The 23,578-nt window shown below is 49.3% G+C and overlaps 1 protein-coding gene across 3 annotated transcripts in view; it reads right to left on the bottom strand.

Moving 5' to 3' along the window:
- Nucleotides 1-2,077: 2,077 nt before the first annotated feature.
- The window catches only part of LOC140390287 (epithelial discoidin domain-containing receptor 1-like), a 69,498-nt gene continuing 47,997 nt past the window's right edge, over nt 2,078-23,578 (bottom strand). For all 3 annotated transcript variants that reach the window (XM_072475316.1, XM_072475318.1, XM_072475317.1), the window contains 6 exons: nt 23,107-23,351; nt 15,061-15,188; nt 13,216-13,413; nt 10,505-10,739; nt 8,742-8,891; nt 2,078-7,707 (listed from right to left, as the gene is read on the bottom strand). In XM_072475316.1, coding sequence (XP_072331417.1) covers nt 7,567-7,707; nt 8,742-8,891; nt 10,505-10,739; nt 13,216-13,413; nt 15,061-15,188; nt 23,107-23,351 — 1,097 coding nt within the window. In that variant the 3' untranslated portion in view covers nt 2,078-7,566. The remainder of the gene's footprint in view (nt 7,708-8,741; nt 8,892-10,504; nt 10,740-13,215; nt 13,414-15,060; nt 15,189-23,106; nt 23,352-23,578) is intronic.

The following is a 23,578-nucleotide window of genomic DNA, read 5'->3' as shown; positions in this document are numbered from 1 at the left end:
TGTTAAGCCCCACTCAGAATTGTATATGGTTTAATAAGATTCTTCTAAACTTCAATCAGTACCATAAGATCACAAGGCCATAAGACATAGGAGCAGAATGAGGCCATTCGCTCCATCGAGTCTACTCTGCCATTGAGTCATGGCTGATATGTTTCTCATCCCCATTCTCCTGCTTCTCCCTGTAACCCCTGATCCCGTATTAATCAAGAACCTATCTCTCTCTGTCTTAAAGACACTCAGTGACTTGGCCTCTTCTGCGGCAAAGAGTTCCACAGATTCACCACCCACTGGCTGAAGAAATTCCTGCTCATCTCAGTTTTAAAGGATCGTCCCTTCAGTGTGAGGCTGTGCACTTGGGCTCTAGTCTCTCCTACTAATGGAAACATCCTCTCCCATGTCCATTCTATCTAGGCCTCTCAGTATTCTGTTAAGTTTCAATGAAATCGGCCCAACTGCTCCACCTATTGTCATAAGACAACACCCATCATCCGAGGAATGGACCTAGTGAACCTTCTCTGAACTGCTTCCAATGCAAGTGTCTCCCTTCTTAAGTAAGGAAACCAAAACTGAAGTAGTGCTCGAGATATGGTCTCACCAAAGCCTGTACAGTTGTAGCAAGAATTCCCTTTTACACTTCAACCTCCTTTGCAATAAAAGCAAATATTCCATTTGCCTTCTGAATTTCTTGCATACCTTTTGCGATTCATGAACGAGAACACCCAGACCCTCCTGTACTGCAACGTTCTCTTGCCATCTAATTAGTATTCTACTTTTCTATTTTTCCTGTCAAAATGGACCACCTCATTTTCCTACATTAGACTCGCTTCTTCTAAGACTTTCAAAAGGTACATGCTTTTACACGCCCCAAGTGCGTGCATGTACATAGGCCTGAAATATGCGCATCCCCGCCCACTCTGACAGGCCCTCTGCCATTTTACACTCAATTGAGTGGTCATTAGCAGCAAGCGGGTGACCTGGAGGGGGGGGGATTATCGTGAGTGGGAGCGATCTCAATATCGGGGGCAAGACCGGGTGGCAGGGGAGTGGATTGCGGATTTTGTGAGGGCCGGAGCTCCCTGAGGGGAGCCCCCTCCCAATCTGAAGGTGCTTTCCCATTGAGGCCCTTTCTGCCCAAAATCAAGGGTGAGGACTTTTTCAGTTTCTCCCACCCTCAGTCATCGGGCGCTCGTCAGCCTTAAAACTGAGGCTGGCCAGGAAAAGGTCCTCAAGGGACTTTTAAGTGGCCACTCATGGGCCTTAATAGGGGAGTGGGCGGCTTCCCATCTGAGGCCCTATCCAGACCACTGGTGGGAGGGTGGGAGGATTTGGGGGGGGGGGGGGGGGAGAACATACTTATGACCAAAGTGTCTTTCATGATCTTAAGACATCCCAAAGTGCTTCACCGTCAACTAAGTATCTCTTTATAACCCAGGGAGTGGTTAGAGTGTGGGTCTCACTACCACAGAGGGTAGTTGAGGTGAATAATACAGACACCTTTCAGGGGACGCCCAAGGAGAAAGAAACAGGAGGGTGGCATTAGATGGAAAAGGGTGGGAAGAGGCTTGTGTGTGGAGTACAGGTGCTGACATGGATACAATGGCCAATTTCTGTCCTGTACACATGTAATAGTACCTAACATCACGGTTCTTCGAGTCTATTGCCACTGCAAGTCTCTTCATGATTATTTAGTTTAGTTACTATAAGGTCCAAGGTACCTAAAGACTCTGACAGTAGGGAACATGGCTGCCAATTTGCACAGAGCAAGCTCCTACAGAGCCACATTGCGATAATGAGTTGCTAATCTATTCTATTAGTGATGTTGGTTGAGGAATAAATAGTGGATAAACTCTCTTGTTCTTCAGGTTGTCCGTCTGTCTGGTGGTAGGGTTGGGGTGGGAGTCTCGCTTTGACATCTCATCTAAAAGATGGGATGTCTAATAATGCAGCGCTCCCCGAGTACTGCACCACAATTAAGAGCTTAATTGTGGACAAGGCTCTGGGGGTGGGACACAGACACACACACACACGGCGGACACCGAGAAAGGAACAGTTAATAATAATACACTCTCCAAGCACCTTTATTTTCAAAAGTCAATGGGGACTTTATTACAAATGTCTAAAAAAATGCAAGCATGAGAGGGACCTACAGAGAAGCTCCAAAGCGATTTCATATATATTACCGTAAAAATCTCTTTGTAAAATATGTACACTTCCTCAACAGAATCCAGGACATTTTCAATCCAGCGTAAAACAAAAGGATTAGGGGAAAAAAATCTCCATCAACATCTCACAATAACCAACATCTGTTAAACATCTACATCTACACAAATATTTACTCACCGTCAATAACTTTTAACATCCGGATTAACAGCTATTCTTTACATGATTTAAGGACACTTCCACCATGATCCGACTGACCTTCCAGGTAAAATGTCTAAGGTCAAATGTCTAAAGGTCAAGTGTCTAGGGTTTAATTTGATCAGTAGTTGAGTTCACAGACAGCTCAATTCAGCCTGCCAGAGAAGATTTGAGGGTCGACAACTTTAGACGTGATAATTGTCATATAAACAGGGCAAAGTGTTTAAAAGCACTGCATCTACATGAGAAAAGTGGTGAAGGAATCAGTATTCACAAAGCAGCAGCAGCAGTCCTGCCCGCAAGAACAGGGTTTTAAGTATCTCCCAACCAACACCTTGTACCAATGGTTGCCAGCAGAACAAATTTAAGCAAGAGTCAGCCTCTCGTTTTACAACCCGTCACATTTTATTTTCCACTGGGGCAAATGAAAAAGAAAATTAGTGAAACAGGGGAACGTAGAAAGAGGTGGAGGCCATTTAGCACCCTCCCTCCTGAACCTGTTGTAACATTCGGTGAGAAGGGGCATCACGGTAGCATTGTGGATAGCACAATTGCTTCACAGCTCCAGGGTCCCAGGTTCGATTCCGGCTTGGGTCACTGTCTGTGCGGAGTCTGCACATCCTCCCCGTGCGTGCGTGGGTTTCCTCCGGGCGCTCCGGTTTCCTCCCACAGTCCAAAGATGTGCAGGTTAGGTGGATTGGCCATGATAAATTTCCCTTAGTGTCCAAAATTGCCCTTAGTGTTGGGTGGGGTTGCTGGGTTATGGGAATAGGGTGGAGGTGTTGACCTTTGGTAGGGTGCTCCTTCCAAGAGCCGGTGCGGATTAGATGGGCCGAATGGCCTCCTTCTGCACTGTAAATTCTATGATGATCTATGATGACTGACTTGGGCCTCGACTCCATCTACCCTTCCTTGCCTCCATTAGTGGCTGGTTTAGCACAATGGGCCAAACTGCTGACTTGTACTGCAGAACAAGGCCAGCAGCGCGGGTTCAATTCCCATACCGGCCTCCCCGAACAGGCGCAGAAATGTGGCGACTAGGGGCTTTTTACAGTAACTTAATTGAAGCCTACTTGTGACAATAAGCGATTATTATTATTTGCATTGGCTAATGAAAATCTAGTGACTGAAAATGTCAAAACCATTAACCAACTATTCCCTGCCTTCTCTCCTCAATGGACTAGCTCCAATTTTAAGGTTACACCTACTCGTCCTGGCCTCCCCCACCCAACTAGCAGGAAAACTCTCTCTTAATCCACCCTGACAATTTCTTTAAAAGTTCCAAAAACCTCAATCAAATCATCCCTTAACCTTCTTTACCCCAATGTAAAAGCCTAGTTTATGACTCTTGAAGTGGAATGGGGGAGGGGGTGCATGGCTGTCCCAATTCCCTCAGTTTCCCCCATTTGGTTAAGGCTGCTTCCTGTCGGGTACCTGGAGTTGCCTAAAGATAAACCGTTGTGTTTGTGCATCATCTTTGATTGCCCACAGTGACTATAGCTGGCTGTTTATCCACACCAATGCAGCAAAGCCTTGGGGACGAGGCAGATACAGGACCATTGGCATGTCGGCCATGAAAGTGAGGTTTTAAATTGCTGCACAGGTCAACACATATGATGGGCCGAATGGCCACCATTTGTTCTCAATCAAGGGATGTGGATGGCGATGGCGAGGCACCCCTTTTATTGCCTGTCCCTAGTGATGTTGCTGGTGGCGATGAAAGGAGTGGCTAGATATTCCGTTCCAGCGGACGGTTTAAAGTCTGGAGCCACATAGAGGCCAACGCAGGGTGAGGGTGACCTATTTCCTTTCCCGTAGGGTACGAGTGAACTAGGTGGGCTTTTGATGACAACCTGATTGTTTCATGGTCACCATTGCCGATCCTAGCATTTTGCTGCAGAGTTTTATTGCATTAACTGCATCCGAAATCATAAACTGCCCCGTGGTGATTTGGACTCCTGTCTCGGAGTTACTAATCCAGTAAGCCAGTGCATCCTAAAACTGTACTGCCAGCATCGGTGGGCCTTGTACAGTGAGTGCATATTTGATAAGAACCTCCACCCTGCAAGAAGGCACTAGTGACATGTGCCTCTCACAGTCCGTCAGATACAGTGAATAGGTTTTGAGTTGGTCTTTAGATTTGACTTAGTGTCCATTTTGAAAGTCACTCTCGTCAGGATATGTTCTATGATCGAGGATAGCAGCACTTTTAGTGACAAAGATAACAGGAGATTTCTTTTACTTATTCAAACATAGGCATACATATGTATCTATATATATGAAGTCTTCAGTTCCATAGAATCACTACAGTGCAGAAGGACATTCGGCCCATCGAGTTTGCACCGGCCCTCTGAAAGAGCACTTTACCTAGGCCCACTCCCCCAGCCTATCCCTGTAATCCCATAACCCCATCTAACCGGCACATCTTTGGACACTAAGGAGTAATTTTAACGTGGCCAATCCACCTAACCTGACCGATGATACTTTGTCGATCAAGCCCACAGTGAAGTGGAGAGAAGCTTGCTAAACACCTCCAAAATAAATGAGCTCACGTCTCCATTGAAAGTGGTGGTGGGGGGAAGAGAGAGGAATCCAACAAGAACGTGTGCCCTTAATGTTGCTTCCAGGCCCAGGTTGTAATCGATGGGAATAAGGCAAAGCTGGACAAGCACACGAGGCAGGAAGCAATTGAAGGATATGGTGAGAGGCTGAAATAAAGAGCGGTGGGGGGAGAGGGGGGCAATGCTCATGTGGAGAGAGAGACAGCACAACTCAGTCAGACTGAATGGCCCGTTTCTGAGCCGCTCAAATTTAAACCAGTGCAACTCTGAACGGTAAATGGCGCGAGAAAACGGGAGGAACAGCCAACTTGCGGGGGGGAGGGGGGAAAACAAGAAAAAAAAAAGGAACAGAAAGGCAGCCAACAATTCAAAAACGAATGTCGGAAAATGGCATTTCGGTGTAACGTCCAACCTAACGCGGCGAGTGATAATTTAAACTTGAACTGCCACAGAGGAAAACCCACAAATCTGTGGCCTTCAGGAGAGACTGAAATTGGGTGGTTTATAAAACCAGGCACCCGATTCTATGGATTCCCTCAATCCCTTCCCCACCCTAATTAAACCCGCTGCCCAATCCAAGAGGAGGGCCAATGAGTCTGACATGGAATCTGAAAATGCTGGACAAACTCAGGAGGGTCTGGCACAACATCTGTGATGAGAGAAAGAGGATTAACTAATGTCGGATCTGAGTGCCCCTTCTGCAAAACTATTGTGTTGAAGGATCGATTAGACCCGAAACGTTAACTCGGTTTCTCTCTCCACAGATGTTTCCCATCATCCGCAGCATTTTGGCTTTCAATGGAACTGATGATGGCGGGCCAGTGTTCAGTTTAATCCAAGGTTGCCAACTGTGAGTTCAGGTGTTGAGGGGAAACAGGTGAAAGGGATTGGGATCACATGACAGTGGAGCCCTGGAATAATGGTAACAATGCTACATACAATTTGCAATTTAAACACTTGCAGGCATCTTTGTATCCCAGTAGTCAAGATGTTTAATCAGTAGTTGATCGGCATCTGGCAAATTCGTTGGTGGCCTTCAGCATCTCAGTAGTTTGGTAGCTCTCACCGGTATTGTTCGGGCTCCTCCTGTTGAAGGCAACCTCTCGAGTTAGTGGGCCAGGCCTATGACGGTCACCTCAGCTTTGGGAGATCCTGAATGAATCACCATGCAGGCTACTGACTCTTTTGGGTTTGGCACTTCACCGCCAGGTGACTTGTCTGGGTTCACACCTGCGCCTTCGGCACCCGCAGCAGTAATTACGTGGACGCCAAGAAAATAAACCGCCAATCCGACTCGTAGTTCATTTTGTGCCCAACCGCTGAAACCACGCCCCGAAGCAGTCACTTGGAAAGTTTGTCCACCGATTGGTACAACTAACTGCACCTCAAGTATGAGTCCCATCGCAGTCTGACGATTGATTTGAACAGCGAACACTCGGGCCTATTACCCCATCCTCATTATGGGGAGGCCTTCGAGTCATTTATACAGTAGTCCAACGTTGGCCCAGACAGGGAAATCTACGCTGCCTGAGTTCTGTAACCCTGTCAGAAACCCATCCCGAAGTTGCTGTTAGTCTCCGTTGGAGGGGGGCGGCGGGGGGTGAAGAAATAAACCCCACACTCCAGTAGTTGGTAGATAAACTGGGCTCGCAAGGCAGATCATGCCCGACAGAGTTGGAAGGACTGTCCAATTATTTTTTTCCACTGGTGACGGCAGTAAATGTTTAACAGTAATGTTCTCTCTCATTCTGATACACAGGCACACACACTCTTGATCTGCCGTCCATTGAGTTTGAATGGTTGACCAATCTGTACCACTCTGTCTTGCTTTCCCTGTCCATTAAACACACACACATACGCGGGGGCACATACTTTCCTTATGTGCCACCTATATCCATATTTTCTTCCTTCCCCTGACGGTCATTTGTCTGTAGTAGTCAAGAAGGTTAAATTCTGCGTCACAGTAATACAAGGCTCGAGAATGGAGAGATGTCGGTGCAAAAAAAAAAAAAGAAGAAATTGGCCCATCAAGGACCTTAAATCGGTGTGAAGAGGAGATGAAATGGCGCAGCGAGCTGTAAGGGGGAGAGATGTCGTGGAACACATTCTCGGCCATCCTAAAGCTTCAAATTCCAGTGTTTCCCCAAGAAGGAGGGATCGCCATTGCGATACTTCCTCAGCAGGCATTTACCCCGGCCCACAGCTGGAGAAAATAGTCTCCTGAGCTTAATTTAGCAGATTATCGACAGGCCGGTGGGGGGAACGGGGTTCGGTTGAGGAGTTATGGGTGGGATTAGAGGACAGCAGATCCGAGGCGATAATCGTAGGAAACTGTATGGGCATTCCTGGAATCTATAAATTGGCTTAGACTCTAGTTGGGAGCGACATGAATTGTTACGAGGCGGAAGTGCATAAGATTGGGTTTCACTCGAGTTCCATTTGGAGGTTTACGTCAGTACTAAAGGAAAGTGACCTGCAAACACCACCCCTAACCCCCCCAGCCCCAAAAAGAAATTTCCGGCAGCGTTGTTGCCCGACCACTACCCCCCCCCCCCAACCAACCATCCCAGCAAAAGGTCCTTTTTTCTCCACGATTATCTTTTCAACTTGGTCGTCCCAGGGATTGTGTCTTCCGTCGGAAGTCCCCTTACACCATATTTGTCGCGTCCTCCGTGAGGAATCGGTGGATCTGCTGAAACGTCGGCCGATCTTTCGAATCGCGGCACCAGCAGCGGACCATAATGTCGTAGAGAGCTTGCGGGCAGATTGGCGGGCAGGGAAGATAGACCTGCGGGAACACAAGGCGGAGTGTTAATGAAACAGGGAATCTATGTACATGGACAGGAAGATGAGGGGATGGGGGCAATGTAAGGTGCGGAAAATGCAGTTGACGTAAAAATTCAGTCACCGTCTTAACGAATGACAAAGCAGGCACGAGGGGTCGAATGGCCGATTCCTGCAGCTATGTCTTACATTTTTAGGGTATCAGAATGGCCGCCATGGATGATGCTGAAATTTGAATTTAATAAAACAAATCTGGAATTAAAAGTCTAACGATTACCACAAAACCATTGATTGCTGGGAAACAACCCCCATCTAGTTCATTAATGTCATTTAGGGAAGGAAATCTGCCCTCCTTACCTGGTCTGACCTTCATGGGACTCCAGACCCACAACACTGTGGTTGACTACTTTGAAATGCCCTCTGAAATGGCCGACTCAGTTCAAGGGCAATTAGGGATGGGTAACAAATGCAGGCCCAGCCAGCGATGCACACATCCCATGCACAAACAAGCAAATGCTTCTTCCGGAAGGGGAAGGAAAAGATCCTAAGCCACATCGACTGACTGACAGTTTCTTCTGGGGTAGATGCCTCTCTTCCCCTGCCCCGCTTTGACTTTCCAGTGTCCAGGATTGGATTTGAACCCCCTCCCCGCCAGAGGTGGATTTACAATTAAATACACCGTGCCTAGGCACAGGGAACCGACCAATGTGCACCCCCGCAGAGGCAGGTTACTCCACGAGGTGAGGCCACCTGCTGAGGGAAGCAGCAGGCGAGGCGAGGCGAGCAGGTTTGCGACTCGGACCAGGACAGTTCAACAACAGCGAGGCACAGCGGAGGGCGGCATGGTGGCACAGTGGTTAGCACTGCTGCCAATGGCGCTGAGGACCCGGGTTCGATCCCGGCCCCGGGTCACTGTCTGTGTGACACCCAGGTTCCTTTGTACATCGGCACTTTATAATTTCTTACCATTTAGGAAATACACTGCATATTTGTTCCTTCTATCCAAATGGATTACCTCACATTTTTCCTTAGTGTTACCTGTTTGCCCTGTTCCCTGAAGAACTCTCCAGCGTTCTCAATGACCAGTTCATCTGTGAGATGGTAATAGGGCTGTTCCTTACACAGCATTAGGATCTCCCACAAGGTGACACCAAACGCCCAGACGTCGCTACCGGTGGTGAATTTTCCCTGCAAGGGAAAGGGAATCGCAAATGGCAAAATGAGAAACCTTCTTGCTGACATCAACCGCATCGCCCTGCCAGCACCTATAAACAACGGCAACTCAAGACTTTCTTGGCTGCCGGGCACGATCTAGGACGCGTGCGAGTAAGAGCATAAATCTGACTGGGTCAAATCCTGCTGGAAAAAATTAATTGTCCAATTCGCATCATTGGCCAATGTGTTCAGATGTCAGTGGGGTAAGATGCGGGGTTGATTTATGCGGTTTAGCGCATTGCTTCTGAAAAATGGTGCCTCAGCGTAAATATCTTTTTATTGGTAGCTATATGACTTTGGCTAATGTAATGCCAATCAATGTCTCAGGCCCAGAAAGGGAATAAAAATCTGTTCGATCTCATTCCTATTGCTCGAGGTCAATAGGAATGTCAATTCATTTCTTTGAATCTTTTTGCTCCTTTTCATAGAATTTCTACAGTGCAGAGTGAGGCCATGCGGCACATCGAGTCCATACTGACCCTCTGAAAGAGCATCCTACCTCGGCCAACTACACTGCTCTATCCCCGTAACCTCACCTAACCTGTACATTTTTGGACATAAAGGGGAAATTTTGCACGGTCAATGCAGTTAACCTGCACATCTTTGGATTCCGGGAGGAAACCCATGCAGACATTAGGAGAACGTGCAAACCCCACGCAGTCACCCAAGGCCATAATTGAACCCAGGTCCCTGGAGCTGTGAGGCAGCAGTGCTAACCACTGTGCTGCGCCCTTCCTTTCAATCCCTTTTTTCTTCTCTCTCTCTCAACCCACTCTTCTTCCTTCCTCTCTCCATTTCTCTTGTTGCCCTATTCGGGAATACCACCACCTGCAAGTTCCCCTCCAAGCTCCTCACCATTCCGACGTGGAAATATATTGACCGTTCCTTCATAAAATAGAATCATAGAATTCCTACAGTGCAGAAGGAGACCATTCAGCCCATTGAGTCTGCACCGCCCTTTGAAGGAGCAGCCCACCTAGTCCCAATCTCCCGCTACATCCCTGTAACCCCACTTAACCTTTGGACACTGAGGGGCAATTTAGCATGGCCAATCCACCTAACCCGCACATCTTTGGACTGTGGGAGGAAACCGGAGCACCTGGGGGAAAACCCACGCACACACGGAAGAATGTGCATACTCCACACAGTCACCTGAGGTCGGAACTGAACCCTGATCCCTGGCACTGTGAGGCAGCAGTGCTAACCACTGAGCCACCGTGCTGTCCCTGGCAAGATCAAAATTCTGGAACCATCTATCTAACAGCACTGTGGGTGTACCTACACCACATGGACTGTAGCGGTTCAAGAAGGCTGCCCACCAATACAAGGGCAATTAGGGATGGGCAATAAATGCTTTCCGAGCTAGCGACACCCACATTCCAAATAAAAAGCCGGCCCCTGATAAGATGGAGACAGTTGTATTTCACCAGTGTCACGTCAAATCCTGTCAGTTTCCCGATGGGGGTGCCACGTTAAAATTGCTTTCCCCCCCAACTCGACATCTCATCTGGAAGATGGGGCATCTGGAGAACAAAGGTGAGACAGAGGCGGGAGCAACAGCCGATCTCAGCATCGTCGCAGCTTACCAGCAGGATGCTTTCCCAAGCCATCCATCGAATCGGGAGCACGGCCCTTCCCTGGATCCGGTAGTAATCCCCCGCGTACAGGTTCCGGCTCATCCCAAAGTCGGCGATCTTGATGGTGTAGTTTTCGCCGACCAGGCAGTTCCGGGTAGCGAGGTCGCGGTGCACAAAGTTCATTGAGGCAAGGTACTTCATCCCTGAGGCTATCTGGCTGGCCAGGTGCACCAGACTGGGGTAACTGAGAGAGAGAGGTGCAGAGATGGTGAACTTTATTCTTGGAAAATGGAATTTGGCATCATTGCCAATGGAATATAATATAAAAGTAGGGAAGTGCTAATGCAACTCTATCAGGTGTTGGTTCGACCACATCTGGTGCACAGTTTTGATCCCCTCACTTGAGGAAGAACATAAATTACAGAAGGTTTCAGAGAAGGTTGACTAGATTGATTCCTGGGATGAAGGACTTTTTTATCAAGAGAGATTGAGCAGTTTGGGCCAACACACGTTGGGAGTTTAGAAGAATGAGAGGAGATCTAATTGAGGTACATAAGATGCTAAAGGGGATTGACAGGGTCGACGTAGAGCAGATATTTCCCCCCGTTGGACATTCTAGAATGAGAGGTCATGGTTTTGGGCTAAGGGGCAGATTTAAAACAGAAATGAGGAGAGATTACTTCACTCAAAGGGTTGTGAATCTGTGGAATTCCCTACCCCAGAGTGCAGTGGACGCTGGAACAATAAACAAATTTAAGAAGGAGAATAGATGGGTTTTTAATTCGTAGTGGAATGAAGGATTATGGGGAACGGGCAGGAAGGTGGAAATGAGGCCACGGTGAGATCAGCCATGATCGTATTGAATGGCGGAGTGGGCTCAAGGGGGTTGAATTGCCCACTCCTGCCCCTAGTTTTTATGTTCTTGGGCTGGATTCTCCGGTCCCCCATCTGCGAGTTTCTCGGTGACCTGTCGTTCGCTGGCGGCAGTTCTCTACTTCTGCCGTTTGTCAACGGGATTTCCCATTGAAGCCACCCCACGTTGCCGGTTAACCCGCGGACGGGGGAGCATTGCTCGCATGAACAGAGAATCTCAACGGCTGGAGAATATGGCCCTTATGTCCTTAGATAGAACAATACAGAACTGAAAAGCAGAGACTTACCTTGGTCTTGCGGGGACCTTGGTTAGACCATGCTTGGAGTACCATGCACAGTTTTGGTCCCCGTAATAATACAAGGATATACAGGCATCGGAGATGGTGCAAAAATAGATTTGCTTGAATGATGCAAGAAGTCAAGGTTCTAACTATTATGCAAGATTGAGTGGTATATGTGGGGAGGGGGGCAGAGAATGGGAAAATGGCATTGAGATAGAGGATCAGCCATGATCATTTTGAATGGCGATGGCCGATTAGCCAACTCCTGCTCCTAGTTTCTATGCCAATTTGATGTGGCAGCAGGCCCTCCCCCATCACCCGTATTCACCAGCTTGCCCACACTTAATTGGGTTCAGCTGACCTCCAAGGACCTGCGCTAGATTCCCCGACCATTGCCGGGTCCACCGGCAGGCGCCCGTTATGGTAGAACTAAACCCAGCCTTTGGTGCGTGACGACTATTTCTGCATTTCGTTCCTGAAAGGTCAGGCTCTAATATCTAGACCCTGCCCCGCTCCCTCCCCACAAACAGCGGAAGTACTTTCTCACTCTCTATCCCTGTCTCTTCGCCTCAAATATCCCGATAGCTTCGATCAAATTTCTCCCTTAACCTTCTAAATTCCAGCGGATATAAGCCTGGTTGGTTTAAAATCTCCTCATAACTTAATCCTTGGGAGCCCAGGTAAGTGGTCTATTCATATTACTGGTGTCAGGCACCGTAACCCATCCGCCATGGTGGTCAGAGGAAACCATTCGCCTTGCTGACCGGTTAGAGTCAGTGGTCAGTCAGCATTGCGAGGTTCGCTCTCCATCAAACTGTGCGGGGCTGCTGTTTGTCCTGCATGCCGTACAACTCCGTTCACTTATTCGGTAGGTTGAGAATTGGGCACTCCCTTCCCATGGTGCAAGACCAAGGAAGAATCATTTCGCTCAGCCATCGCCGATCTTGAATCACTTTGTCAAGTAATTTTTCTTGAACTTTACATAGGAACGGGAGAGATTGGAAAGCCCTGTGAGACGGAAGGATCGGGGTTGTCCAGGTACATGAATCACAAAAGGGGGGTGCAGCAAGTGATTACGAAGGGAATGTTGCCGTTTCCCTGCTAGGGTAATGGAATATCAAAATGGGGAAGTTTTGCGACGGTTGTACAGGGCATTGGCTGACCACATCTGGAGTTCTATGGTTTCAGGCTTTGGGCAAGAGGAGGCGTCGTAAGGCAGCACGTTGTCCCACAGTGAGTGGAAGAGGCCTGGAAACTCGCTGCCTACCAGGGCGGTGGAAGGGGAGATGATGGATACTCTCAAAGGAAAATTAGATGGGCACTTGAGGGAGCTGAACTTTCAGGGGATAGGGCAGGGTGGGATGAGAAGAGGGGTTGGAGAATGAGACTGATTGGATTGTTTAACAGAGAGTTGCTCGGGCTCAATGGGCCGAATGTGCTCCTTCTATGCTATGATGACTCCACATAAATAACTGCACAGAAAGCATTACTGGTCAACCAGAAGGGTCACAATGCCTTTTTAAGCAACATAGCGCTCTCTTCTCCCTTGCTGCTGCTGATTCGAACCTGATGCTCGGGACATCGCTTGCGGCAGCCATCTTTTCCTCCAGCTCGTGGTTGGCTAGGAACTGGTTGAGGTCCCCGTTCTCCATGTACTCGGTGATCATGCAAAGCGGATCATCGCGCACACACACGCCCAACAAGCGAATGATGTTGGGATCTTTGAGCCGCGACATGATCTTCACCTCCTTTAAGAAGTCGTTCCTGTAGGTGAAAAGATAAAAGGTCAAACACGCCACCGGGACTCCATCTTAGCAACTCCATACACCGAGACGGCAACAGCAACAGCTGGCATTCATGTAACACCTTTAGCTTCGTAAAACATCTCGAGGCATTTCATAGGGGAGGTTATGCGATCGCTACCTGACACTAAGCCACATAAGGAGATATTGGGATGGGTGACCAAAATTTGGTCAAAGAGGTAGGGGTTTAAGGAGGATCTTAATATTAGAGAGGGGGAGAGAGGTAAATCCAGAGTTTGGGCCTAGGCAGCTGAAAGCTGGTCCGAAGAGGCCTAAATTAGAGGGGCTAAGATATCTCAAGAGAGTTTCGGGATTGGAGGTGGTTCCAGAGATTCAGGGGGAGGGGGCTTTGAAAACAAGGGTCAGGATTTTAAAATCATTGCAGGAGTCGGAGCCAATGCAGGTGAACGCGAGCACAGGGGTGACTGGGACTTGGTGCGAGTTAGGACACGGGTGGCTTTGGATGGGCTCAGGTTTAAGGAGGTTGGAAGGTGGGATATTGGCAGCCTTGGTGATTTGAGGGGATAGGGGGTTGGAAGCTCAGTAAAGGTCAACTCTTCAATGCAAAAATTCCAAGCACAGTTTGGATTGAAGATACTGAAATGGGGACTGAGAAACGGGTGCACCTGGCTGGAGAGTCAAGGGCAGGACATTTAACTTAAAATTAGAGCAAGGTGCTTTTATTTTATAAATTTAGTGTACCCAATACATTTTTTTTCCAATTAGGGGCAATTTAGCGTGGCCAATCCACCTAGACTGCACATCTTTGGGTTGTGGGGTGAAACCCACCAAACATTGGGAGAATGTGCAAACTCCACACGGACAGTAACCCAGAGCCAGGATCGAATCTGGGACCTCGGTGCCATAGGCAGCAGGGCTAACCCACTGTGCCGCCCAGAGCAAGGTGTTTTGAGAGTGAACTTAGGAAACACTTCCACACACGAAAGGCTAGAACTCTCTGCCACAAATGGTAATTGATGCTAAGATTTGTTATCCAAAGGTATTATGTTAGGAATTGGGTCTCAGGTCATCGCAGGTTAGCACTATGGCTTCACAGCGCCAGGGTCCCAGGTGCGATTCCCGCTAGGGTCACTGTCTGTGCGGAGTCTGCACGTTCTCCCCGTGTGTGCATGGGTTTCCTCCGGGTGCTCCGGTTTCCTCCCACAGTCCAAAGATGTGCAGGCTAGGTGGATTGGCCATGCTAAATTGCCCTTAGGTTAGATGGGGTTGCTGGGTTACGGGTTAGGGCTTAGGTAGGGTGCTCTTTCTAAGAGCCAGTCCAGACTCGATGGGGTGAATGGCCTCCTTGTGCACTGTAAATTCTATGATTCTATGATGATCTCATTGAATGGCAAAAAATTGATTGGCTAAAAGGACTCCTCCTGTTGCAGAAACAACTTTTGTATTTCAATTCAGGAAAGGTGATCACTGCACAGTATTACAACTGCCTCCTTTTCCGGCAGAGACAAAGCTCACACACGGGTGCACCTATACACACGCGTGCACCTATACACACGCGTGCACCTATACACCCGCGTGCACCTATACACGTGTGCACCTATACACGCGTGCACACATGTTGCGTGCTTTCATCAGCTGGTTACCCCACCTGGCATTCTTAGTGGCATCAGAGCGCAGCATTTTCACTGCCACCATCAGGGGGTGACCTTTACGGACACTGAGGGGGAATCCCAGGCTCTCCAAATCCTGAGGACTGTCCACTTCACACAGATGAACCTGGAGGAAGATTGGGGAGAGAAGGTATTGGCTTCAGTGTTTTTCTCCACCACCGATTTCGCACAGAAAGTTGCCAGTTCTGCTCAGGGAGCGAAGTCCAAGGCTCTCTACAACACCCCCCCCCCCCCCCCCCCCCCCCCGATATCAGCCACATGTTGGGAAGCCATGGATTATTTCCATGGTATTTTAAGCCCATCCTGCCCATCGAAGCCCCACTTCCGCACAGTTCTGCAAATCTTAATTTTTCCCTTTTTCAAAGTTACGCCCTTTCCGAAAGTTACTGTTCAATCTCCTTCCAGCACCCTTTCAGGCAGTGCAGTCCATATCACAACAACTGGCCATGCAAGAGGAATTCTCCTCTTCAATTCTTCCTAGGTCAATCCCTCAACTAGGTTATTTTGTGAATTACCCTTTAGCCTCTGGCTCAGAACCCACTGTGAAACTGGGCAGCGAAGATCGCACACCTGAATTCAGAGCCTGCCCAGTATCCCTTGTTTCATTGCATGGAGGGATATCGGGCGGCTCCGGTTATTGGCATGGCACTGTCGCCCACCATGTCTCTGGGCCTGCCTGAGAGGTAAACACCAAAACCATTGGCAGGTGCAACTTAATGCTGAGAAATGTAGGGACATCGAAGAGAGAGAATACAAACTAAATTTTAACGGGGTCGAAGGAACAGAGAGACCTGTGGGTCCATATGTACAAACCTTGAATGGTGGCAACCGCAAGTTGATAGCAGCTGTCGGTAAAACAAATGTTGTCCTTCACGGAGTGAAAAAGCTAGGAAATTATGCTAAAAGTTTTTATAAAACAAGCTTTAAAATAAGACTCTTCCACGGGATTTGGGCATCACTGGCAAAGCCAGCATTTGTCACCCATCCCTAATTTCCCTTGAACTGAGTGACCCGCTCGGCCCTTTCGGCGGATCTGGAGTCACATGGAGGCCAGACCAGGTAAGGATGGGGGATTTCCCTCCCTCAAGGGGCATTAGTGAACTAAATGTTTTGTTGTAAATGACAATTGATGGTAGTTTCCTGGTCGCCATTACTAAGATTAGCGTTATGGACTTCCGGGTGCGGCGATGACCAGCTGAGTCGCACGTTTCGGCAGCTCCCTGTGAAACGGACTTTTGGGCTCTTGATAGGAGCCCCAACGGCAATTTTGACGGCTAAAAACACTGTGCGGTAAACCAGAAGGGAATCCCCCCTGGATACGGATGGAAAAAGGAGGAGAGAGTGGCCAGATTGCAGTGGATCCTTTAGAACAGCGGCAAGGAAGGCAAGCGAAAACCAAGATGGCGTCGGAAGGTGGCAGTTTAACATGGGGCCCTGAACAACAAGAGTTCTTGAAATGCTGTGTGGAAGAGATCAAAAAGGAAATGAAGAAAGAGCTGTTGGCCCCGATACTACAGGCGATCGAAGGGCTAAAGGAGGAACAAAAGACCCAGGAGCGGGAGCTTCGGGTCGTGAAGGCAAAGGCAGCCGAGAATGAGGACGACATACAGGCCTGGTGGTGAAGACGGAGACGCAGGAGGCACATCAGAAACGATGTGTTGGAAAGGTTGGAGGGCACTGGAAAACAACGCAAGGAGGAACAACCTGAGGATTCTTGGTCTTCCTGAAGGTGTGGAGGGAGCGGGACGTCGGGGCATATGTGAGCACGATGCTGCACTCGTTAATGGGAGCGGAGGCCCCGGCGGGTCCGTTGGAGGTGGAGGAGCATACCGAGTGATGGCGCGAGGACCGAGAGAGCAGGAGAAATTCCCAGAGCCATAGTGGTGAGATTCCTCCGTTTTAAGGATAGAGGAAATGGTCCCTTAGATGGGCGAAGAAAACTCGGAGCAGTATAATGGGAGAAACGCGGTGATCCGCGTTTATCAAGACTGGATGAGCGGAGGTGGCGAGAAGGAGGGCGAGCTTTAATCGGGCCAAGGCGGTGCTTCATAAAAAGAAGATAAAATTTGGAATGCTGCAACCGGCAGACTGTGGGTCACATATCGAGGGAGGCACCACTACTTTGAGACGGCGGATGAAGCGTGGACTTTTATTGTGGAAGAAAAACTGGAATGAGCGGGTTATTAAAAAGAATGTCTCGAACAAAGTGGTGGGGCGAATGTGGGGGGCAAAGAGGGGTTTATGTACTAATCCTGCGATGTGGTAACTTTTCTCTCTCCCACAGGTGGTGATGGGGGGAGGAGGGGAGGTGGAGGAGATGGGGGCTGTTGGCCATTGGGGGCGGGGCCAAGGGAGAAGCGCGGGCTTGTTTCCAGCGCTATGATAATCATGGCGGGAAGAGAGAAGCAGGAAGGAGGGGGCGTCGCACGGTGCGAGCCGAGGTCAGCCAGAGTTTGCTGACTTCTGGGAGCAACATGGGGGGGAGTAATTACGCTAGCGGGGGATCTAGCGGGGGGGGGGGTGGGAGGGGGGGAATTACTGGGTTGCTGCTGCTGGGGAGAGGGGGGAGCTGGTATGGGAGAGGATGGGCGGGGGGGCACCGCCTGGGGGAGATACAGCTGCGTGGGAACCGGGTGAGGAGCTGGAAAAAGGTGATGGCTAATCGACAAGGGGGGGGGTAGGAAGCCCCACCAACTCGGCTGATCACGTGGAACGTGAGAGGGCTGAACGGGCTGATAAATAGGGCACGGGTACTCGCACACCTTAAGAAACTTAAGGCAGATGTGGTTATGTTACAGGAAACGCACCTGAAACTGATAGACCAGGTTAGGCTACGCAAAGGATGGGTGGGCAGGTGTTCCATTCGGGGCTAGATGCGAAAAACAGGGGGGTGGCTATATTAGTGGGGAAGCGGGTAATGTTCGAGGCAAAGACTATAGTGGCGGATAACGGGGGCAGATACGTGATGGTGAGTGGCAAACTACAGGGGGGAGACGGTGGTTTTGGTAAACGTATATGCCCCGAACTGGGATGATGCCAATTTTATGAGGCGGATGCTAGGACGCATTCCGGACCTAGAGATGGGAAAGCTGATAATGGGGGGAGATTTTAATACGGTGTTGGAACCAGGGCTGGATAGGTCGAAGTCCAGGACTGGAAGGAGGCCGGCAGCAGCCAAGGTACTTAAAGATTTTATGGAGCAGATGGGAGGTGTAGACCCGTGGAGATTTAGCAGACCTAGGAGTAAGGAGTTCTCGTTTTTCTCCTATGTCCATAAAGTCTACTCGCGAATAGACTTTTTTGTGCTGGGTAGGGCATTGATCCCGAAGGTGAGGGGAACGGAGTATACGGCTATAGCCATTTCGGATCACGCTCCACACTGGGTGGACTTGGAGATAGGGGAGGAAACAGGAGGGCGTCCACCCTGGAGAATGGACATGGGACTAATGGCAGATGAGGGGGTGTGTCTAAGGGTGAGGGGGTGCATTGAAAAGTACTTGGAACTCAATGATAATGGGGAGGTCCAGGTGGGAGTGGTCTGGGAGGCGTTGAAGGCGGTGGTTAGAGGGGAGCTGATATCAATAAGGGCACATAAAGGGAAGCAGGAGAGTAAGGAACGGGAGCAGTTGCTGCAAGAACTTTTGAGGGTGGACAGACAATATGCGGAAGCACCGGAGGAGGGACTGTACAGGGAAAGGCAAAGGCTACATGTAGAATTTGACTTGCTGACTACAGGCACTGCAGAGGCACAATGGAGGAAGGCACAGGGTGTACAGTACGAATATGGGGAGAAGGCGAGTAGGTTGCTGGCACACCAATTGAGGAAAAGGGGAGCAGCGAGGGAAATAGGGGGAGTGAGGGATGAGGAAGGAGAGATGGAGCGGGGAGCGGAGAGAGTGAATGGAGTGTTCAAGACATTTTATAAAAAATTATATGAAGCTCAACCCCCGGATGGGAGGGAGAGAATGATGGGCTTCTTGGATCGGCTGGAATTTCCCAAGGTGGAAGAGCAGGAAAGGGTGGGACTGGGAGCACAGATCGAGGTAGAAGAAGTGGTGAAAGGAATTAGGAGCATGCAGGCGGGAAAGGCCCCGGGACCGGATGGATTCCCAGTCGAATTCTATAGAAAATATGTGGACTTGCTCGCCCCGGTACTGACGAGGACCTTTAATGAGGCAAAGGAAAGGGAACAACTGCCCCCGACTATGTCTGAAGCAACGATATCGCTTCTCTTAAAGAAGGAAAAGGACCCGCTACAATGCGGGTCCTATAGACCTATTTCCCTCCTAAATGTAGATGCCAAGGTCCTGGCCAAGGTAATGGCAATGAGAATAGAGGAATGTGTCCCGGGGGTGGTCCACGAGGACCAAACTGGGTTTGTGAAGGGGAGACAGCTGAACACGAATATACGGACGTTGTTAGGGGTAATGATGATGGCCCCACCAGAGGGAGAAACGGAGATAGTAGTGGCGATGGATGCCGAGAAAGCATTTGATAGAGTGGAGTGGGATTATTTGTGGGAGGTGTTGAGGAGATTTGGTTTTGGAGAGGGGTATGTTAGATGGGTGCAGCTGTTGTATAGGGCCCCAGTGGCGAGCGTGGTCACGAATGGACGGGGATCTGCATATTTTCGGCTCCATAGAGGGACAAGGCAGGGATGCCCTCTGTCCCCATTATTGTTTGCACTGGCGATTGAGCCCCTGGCGATAGCGTTGAGGGGTTCCAAGAAGTGGAGGGGAGTACTTAGGGGAGGCGAAGAACACCGGGTATCTTTGTATGCGGACGATTTGCTACCATACGTGGCGGACCCGGCGGAGGGGATGCCAGAAATAATGCGGATACTTGGGGAGTTTGGGGATTTTTCAGGGTATAAATTGAACATGGGGAAAAGTGAGTTGTTTGTGGTGCATCCAGGGGAGCAGAGTAGAGAAATAGAGGACCTACCGTTGAGGAAGGTAACAAGGGACTTTCGTTACCTGGGGATCCAGATAGCTAAGAATTGGGGCACATTGCATATGTTAAATTTAACGCGGTTGGTGGAACAGATGGAGGAGGATTTCAAGAGATGGGATATGGTATCCCTGTCACTGGCAGGGAGGGTGCAGGCGGTTAAGATGGTGGTCCTCCCGAGATTCCTCTTTGTGTTTCAGTGCCTCCCGGTGGTGATCACGAAGGCTTTTTTTAAAAGGATTGAAAAGAGCATCATGGGTTTTGTGTGGGCCGGGAAGACCCCGAGAGTGAGGAAGGGATTCTTACAGCGTAGCAGGGATAGGGGGGGGCTGGCACTACCGAGCCTAAGTGAGTATTATTGGGCCGCTAATATTTCAATGGTGAGTAAGTGGATGGGAGAGGAGGGGGGAGCGGCGTGGAAGAGATTAGAGAGGGCGTCCTGTAGGGGGACTAGCCTACAGGCTATAGTGACAGCCCCATTGCCGTTCTCACCGAGGAACTACACCACAAGCCCGGTGGTGGTGGCTACACTGAAGATTTGGGGACAGTGGAGACGGCATAGGGGAAAGACTGGAGCCTTGGGGGGTTCCCCGATAAGAAACAATCATAGGTTTGCCCCGGGGGGAATGGATGGGGGATATGGAATGTGGCAAAGAGCAGGAATAACGCAACTGAAAGATCTGTTTGTGGATGGGAAGTTCGCGAGTCTGGGAGCGCTGACCGAGACATATGGGTTGCCCCAAGGGAATGCATTCAGGTATATGCAACTGAGGGCTTTTGCGAGGCAACAGGTGAGGGAATTCCCGCAGCTCCCGACACAAGAGGTGCAGGACAGAGTGATCTCAAAGACATGGGTGGGGGATGGTAAGGTGTCAGATATATATAGGGAAATGAGGGACGAAGGGGAGACTATGGTAGATGAACTAAAAGGGAAATGGGAAGAAGAGCTGGGGGAGGAGATCGAGGAGGGGCTGTGGGCAGATGCCCTAAGCAGGGTAAACTCGTCGTCCTCGTGTGCCAGGCTAAGCCTGATTCAGTTTAAGGTATTACACAGGGCACATATGACTGGAGCACGGCTCAGTAAATTTTTTGGGGTGGAGGATAGGTGTGCGAGGTGCTCGAGAAGCCCAGCGAATCATACCCATATGTTTTGGTCATGCCCGGCACTACAGGGGTTTTGGATGGGGGTGACAAAGGTGCTTTCGAAAGTAGTAGGAGTCCGGGTCGAACCAAGCTGGGGGTTGGCTATATTTGGGGTTGCACAAGAGCCGGGAGTGCAGGAGGCGAGAGAGGCCGATGTTTTGGCCTTTGCGTCCCTAGTAGCCCGGCGCAGGATATTGCTAATGTGGAAAGAAGCCAAGCCCCCGGGGGTGGAGACCTGGATAAATGACATGGCGGGGTTTATAAAGCTAGAGCGGATTAAGTTCGTCCTGAGGGGGTCGGCTCAAGGGTTCACCAGGCGGTGGCAACCGTTCGTCGAATACCTCGCAGAAAGATAGACGGAATGGGAAAAAGAAGGCAGCAGCAGCAGCCCAGGATCGGGGGGGGGGGGGGGGGGGGGGGGGAGAGGAACCAGAAGGACTCTCAGGGTTGTTAATATATACTGTATAGTATGTATAGGTCGTTGCTACAGATAATTATATATTGGACTGTTAAATTATATTTTTGGAGAGTGTTACTCGTGACAAGGCAGTTGCCAATTAGGGCTAGTTTTCATTTTTGTTATTTATTATTTATTCATTTTTTGTTTATAAAATAGGTCATTGTTATTTGTGTTGTTATAATATTGTGTAAAGGATGCACAATGTACTGTGTTGGTTGAACAAAAATTTTCAATAAAATATTTAATAAAAAAAAAAGATTAGCGTTATGTTCCAGATTTCTTAATTGAATTTAAATTCCACCAGTTGCCAGGGTGGTACTTGAACCGGTCCCCCCCCCCAATTCATGACATTTTAGTAAATATACAACTTAAAGCACTTTAAACCATTCATGATTACATCTAACCCTAACCCCACCCCCCCAACCCCTCCCCACCTAGAGCCTGGGCCTCTGGATTACTAGTCCAGTGACTTTACTACCATTCCCCCCACTAATTGTGTCCAATTATGGGCATCACACATTTGGAAGGCCTTGGAGACTTTTCAAAAATTCATTTGCGGTATGTGGGCGACGCTGGCTAGTCCAGCATTTATGGCGCATCCCTAATTGCCCTTCGGAAGGTGGTGGTGAGTTGCCTTCTTGAACTGCTGCAGTTCCTGGGGTGTAGGTACACCCACAGTGCTGTTAGGGAGGGGTTTCCAGGATTTTGATCCAGAGACAATGAAGGAACGACCAATATATTTACAAGTCAGGGTGGTGAATGACTTGGAGGGGAACCTCCAGGTGGTGGGGTTCCCAGGTATCTACTGTCCTTGTCCTTCTAGATAGTAGTGGTTGTGGGTTTGGAAGGTGCTGCCTAAAGAACCTTGGTGAGTTACTGCAGTGCATCTTGTTGATGGTGCACACGGCTGCTACTGTTTGTCGGTGGTGAAGGGTTTGAATGTTTGTGGAAAGAGGAGCAATCAAGCGGGCTGCTTTGTCCTGGATGGTGTTGAGCTTGGTGAGTGTTGTCGGAGCTGCACTCATCCAGGCAAGTGGAGAGTATTCCATTACACCCCTGACTTGTGCCTTGTAGATGGTGGACAGGCTTTGTGAATGGTCAGGAGGCGAGTTACTTGCCGTAGGATTTCTAGCCTTTGACCTGCTCTGGTAGCCACAGTATTAATATGGCTAATCTAGTTCAATTTCTGATCAATGGTTGGAGGGGATTCAGAGATAGTAATGCCATTGAATGTCAAAGGGCAAAGGTTGGATTCTCTCTTCTTGTTTTTGCCAGCTCATTAATGGTCATGTGCACTCTCCGCCCAATTTAGCGAACTACATTCGAGTCACTATCTGCTGTTTGATTGGCTGCCACCTGGTGCTTGGGATCATTCTAAATGATAAACAGGCAATAGTTTATTCGCAAATTCTTTCCTAAAGGCAGTGATTTGATTTTTTAAAATCCCCCCGCCACCGTCACTGCAACCTACCTCCCCAAATTGCCCCTCCCCCAGTTTCTCTCGGAAAATGAGTTGTTGCCGTGGAAACTCGCCCACGCCGATGTCCTTCCCGGCTAACGCATCGATGGTGATGGCGGGTACAGCGTAAGTGTTATTCCCCGTCACTCCTTGCAGGTTGATGATATCCGCCTCGGCGTAGTGTGGCACGTTGTTCTGGAATCCCGTTTGGAAGGCCACCTTGGTGAGGTCAGGCTCTGCGTACTCTCCATTGCAAGCTGAAAGATAGAGGACAGAATGAATCACCCACCACGGATTTGTTGAGTTGAATATGCAGATGTAACAGGCACTAACTGGTACCATGTTGTGTTATGCTTCTTCATGTAGCATAAGCTGCTTCCTTGATGTATCTACAGTAATGCATATCACCACACCGCCCTCAATACCCTCACCTGCATCTGTCTGAGTCCATCAGCCACCCAAACCCTCACCCGTGCTTTCATTC

This window comes from Scyliorhinus torazame, chromosome 14, assembly GCF_047496885.1.
Source record: "Scyliorhinus torazame isolate Kashiwa2021f chromosome 14, sScyTor2.1, whole genome shotgun sequence".
NCBI lineage: Eukaryota > Metazoa > Chordata > Chondrichthyes > Carcharhiniformes > Scyliorhinidae > Scyliorhinus > Scyliorhinus torazame.
The sequence above is the reverse complement of the archived record's forward strand: the minus strand, read 5'-3'. Positions and strand labels throughout refer to the sequence as shown.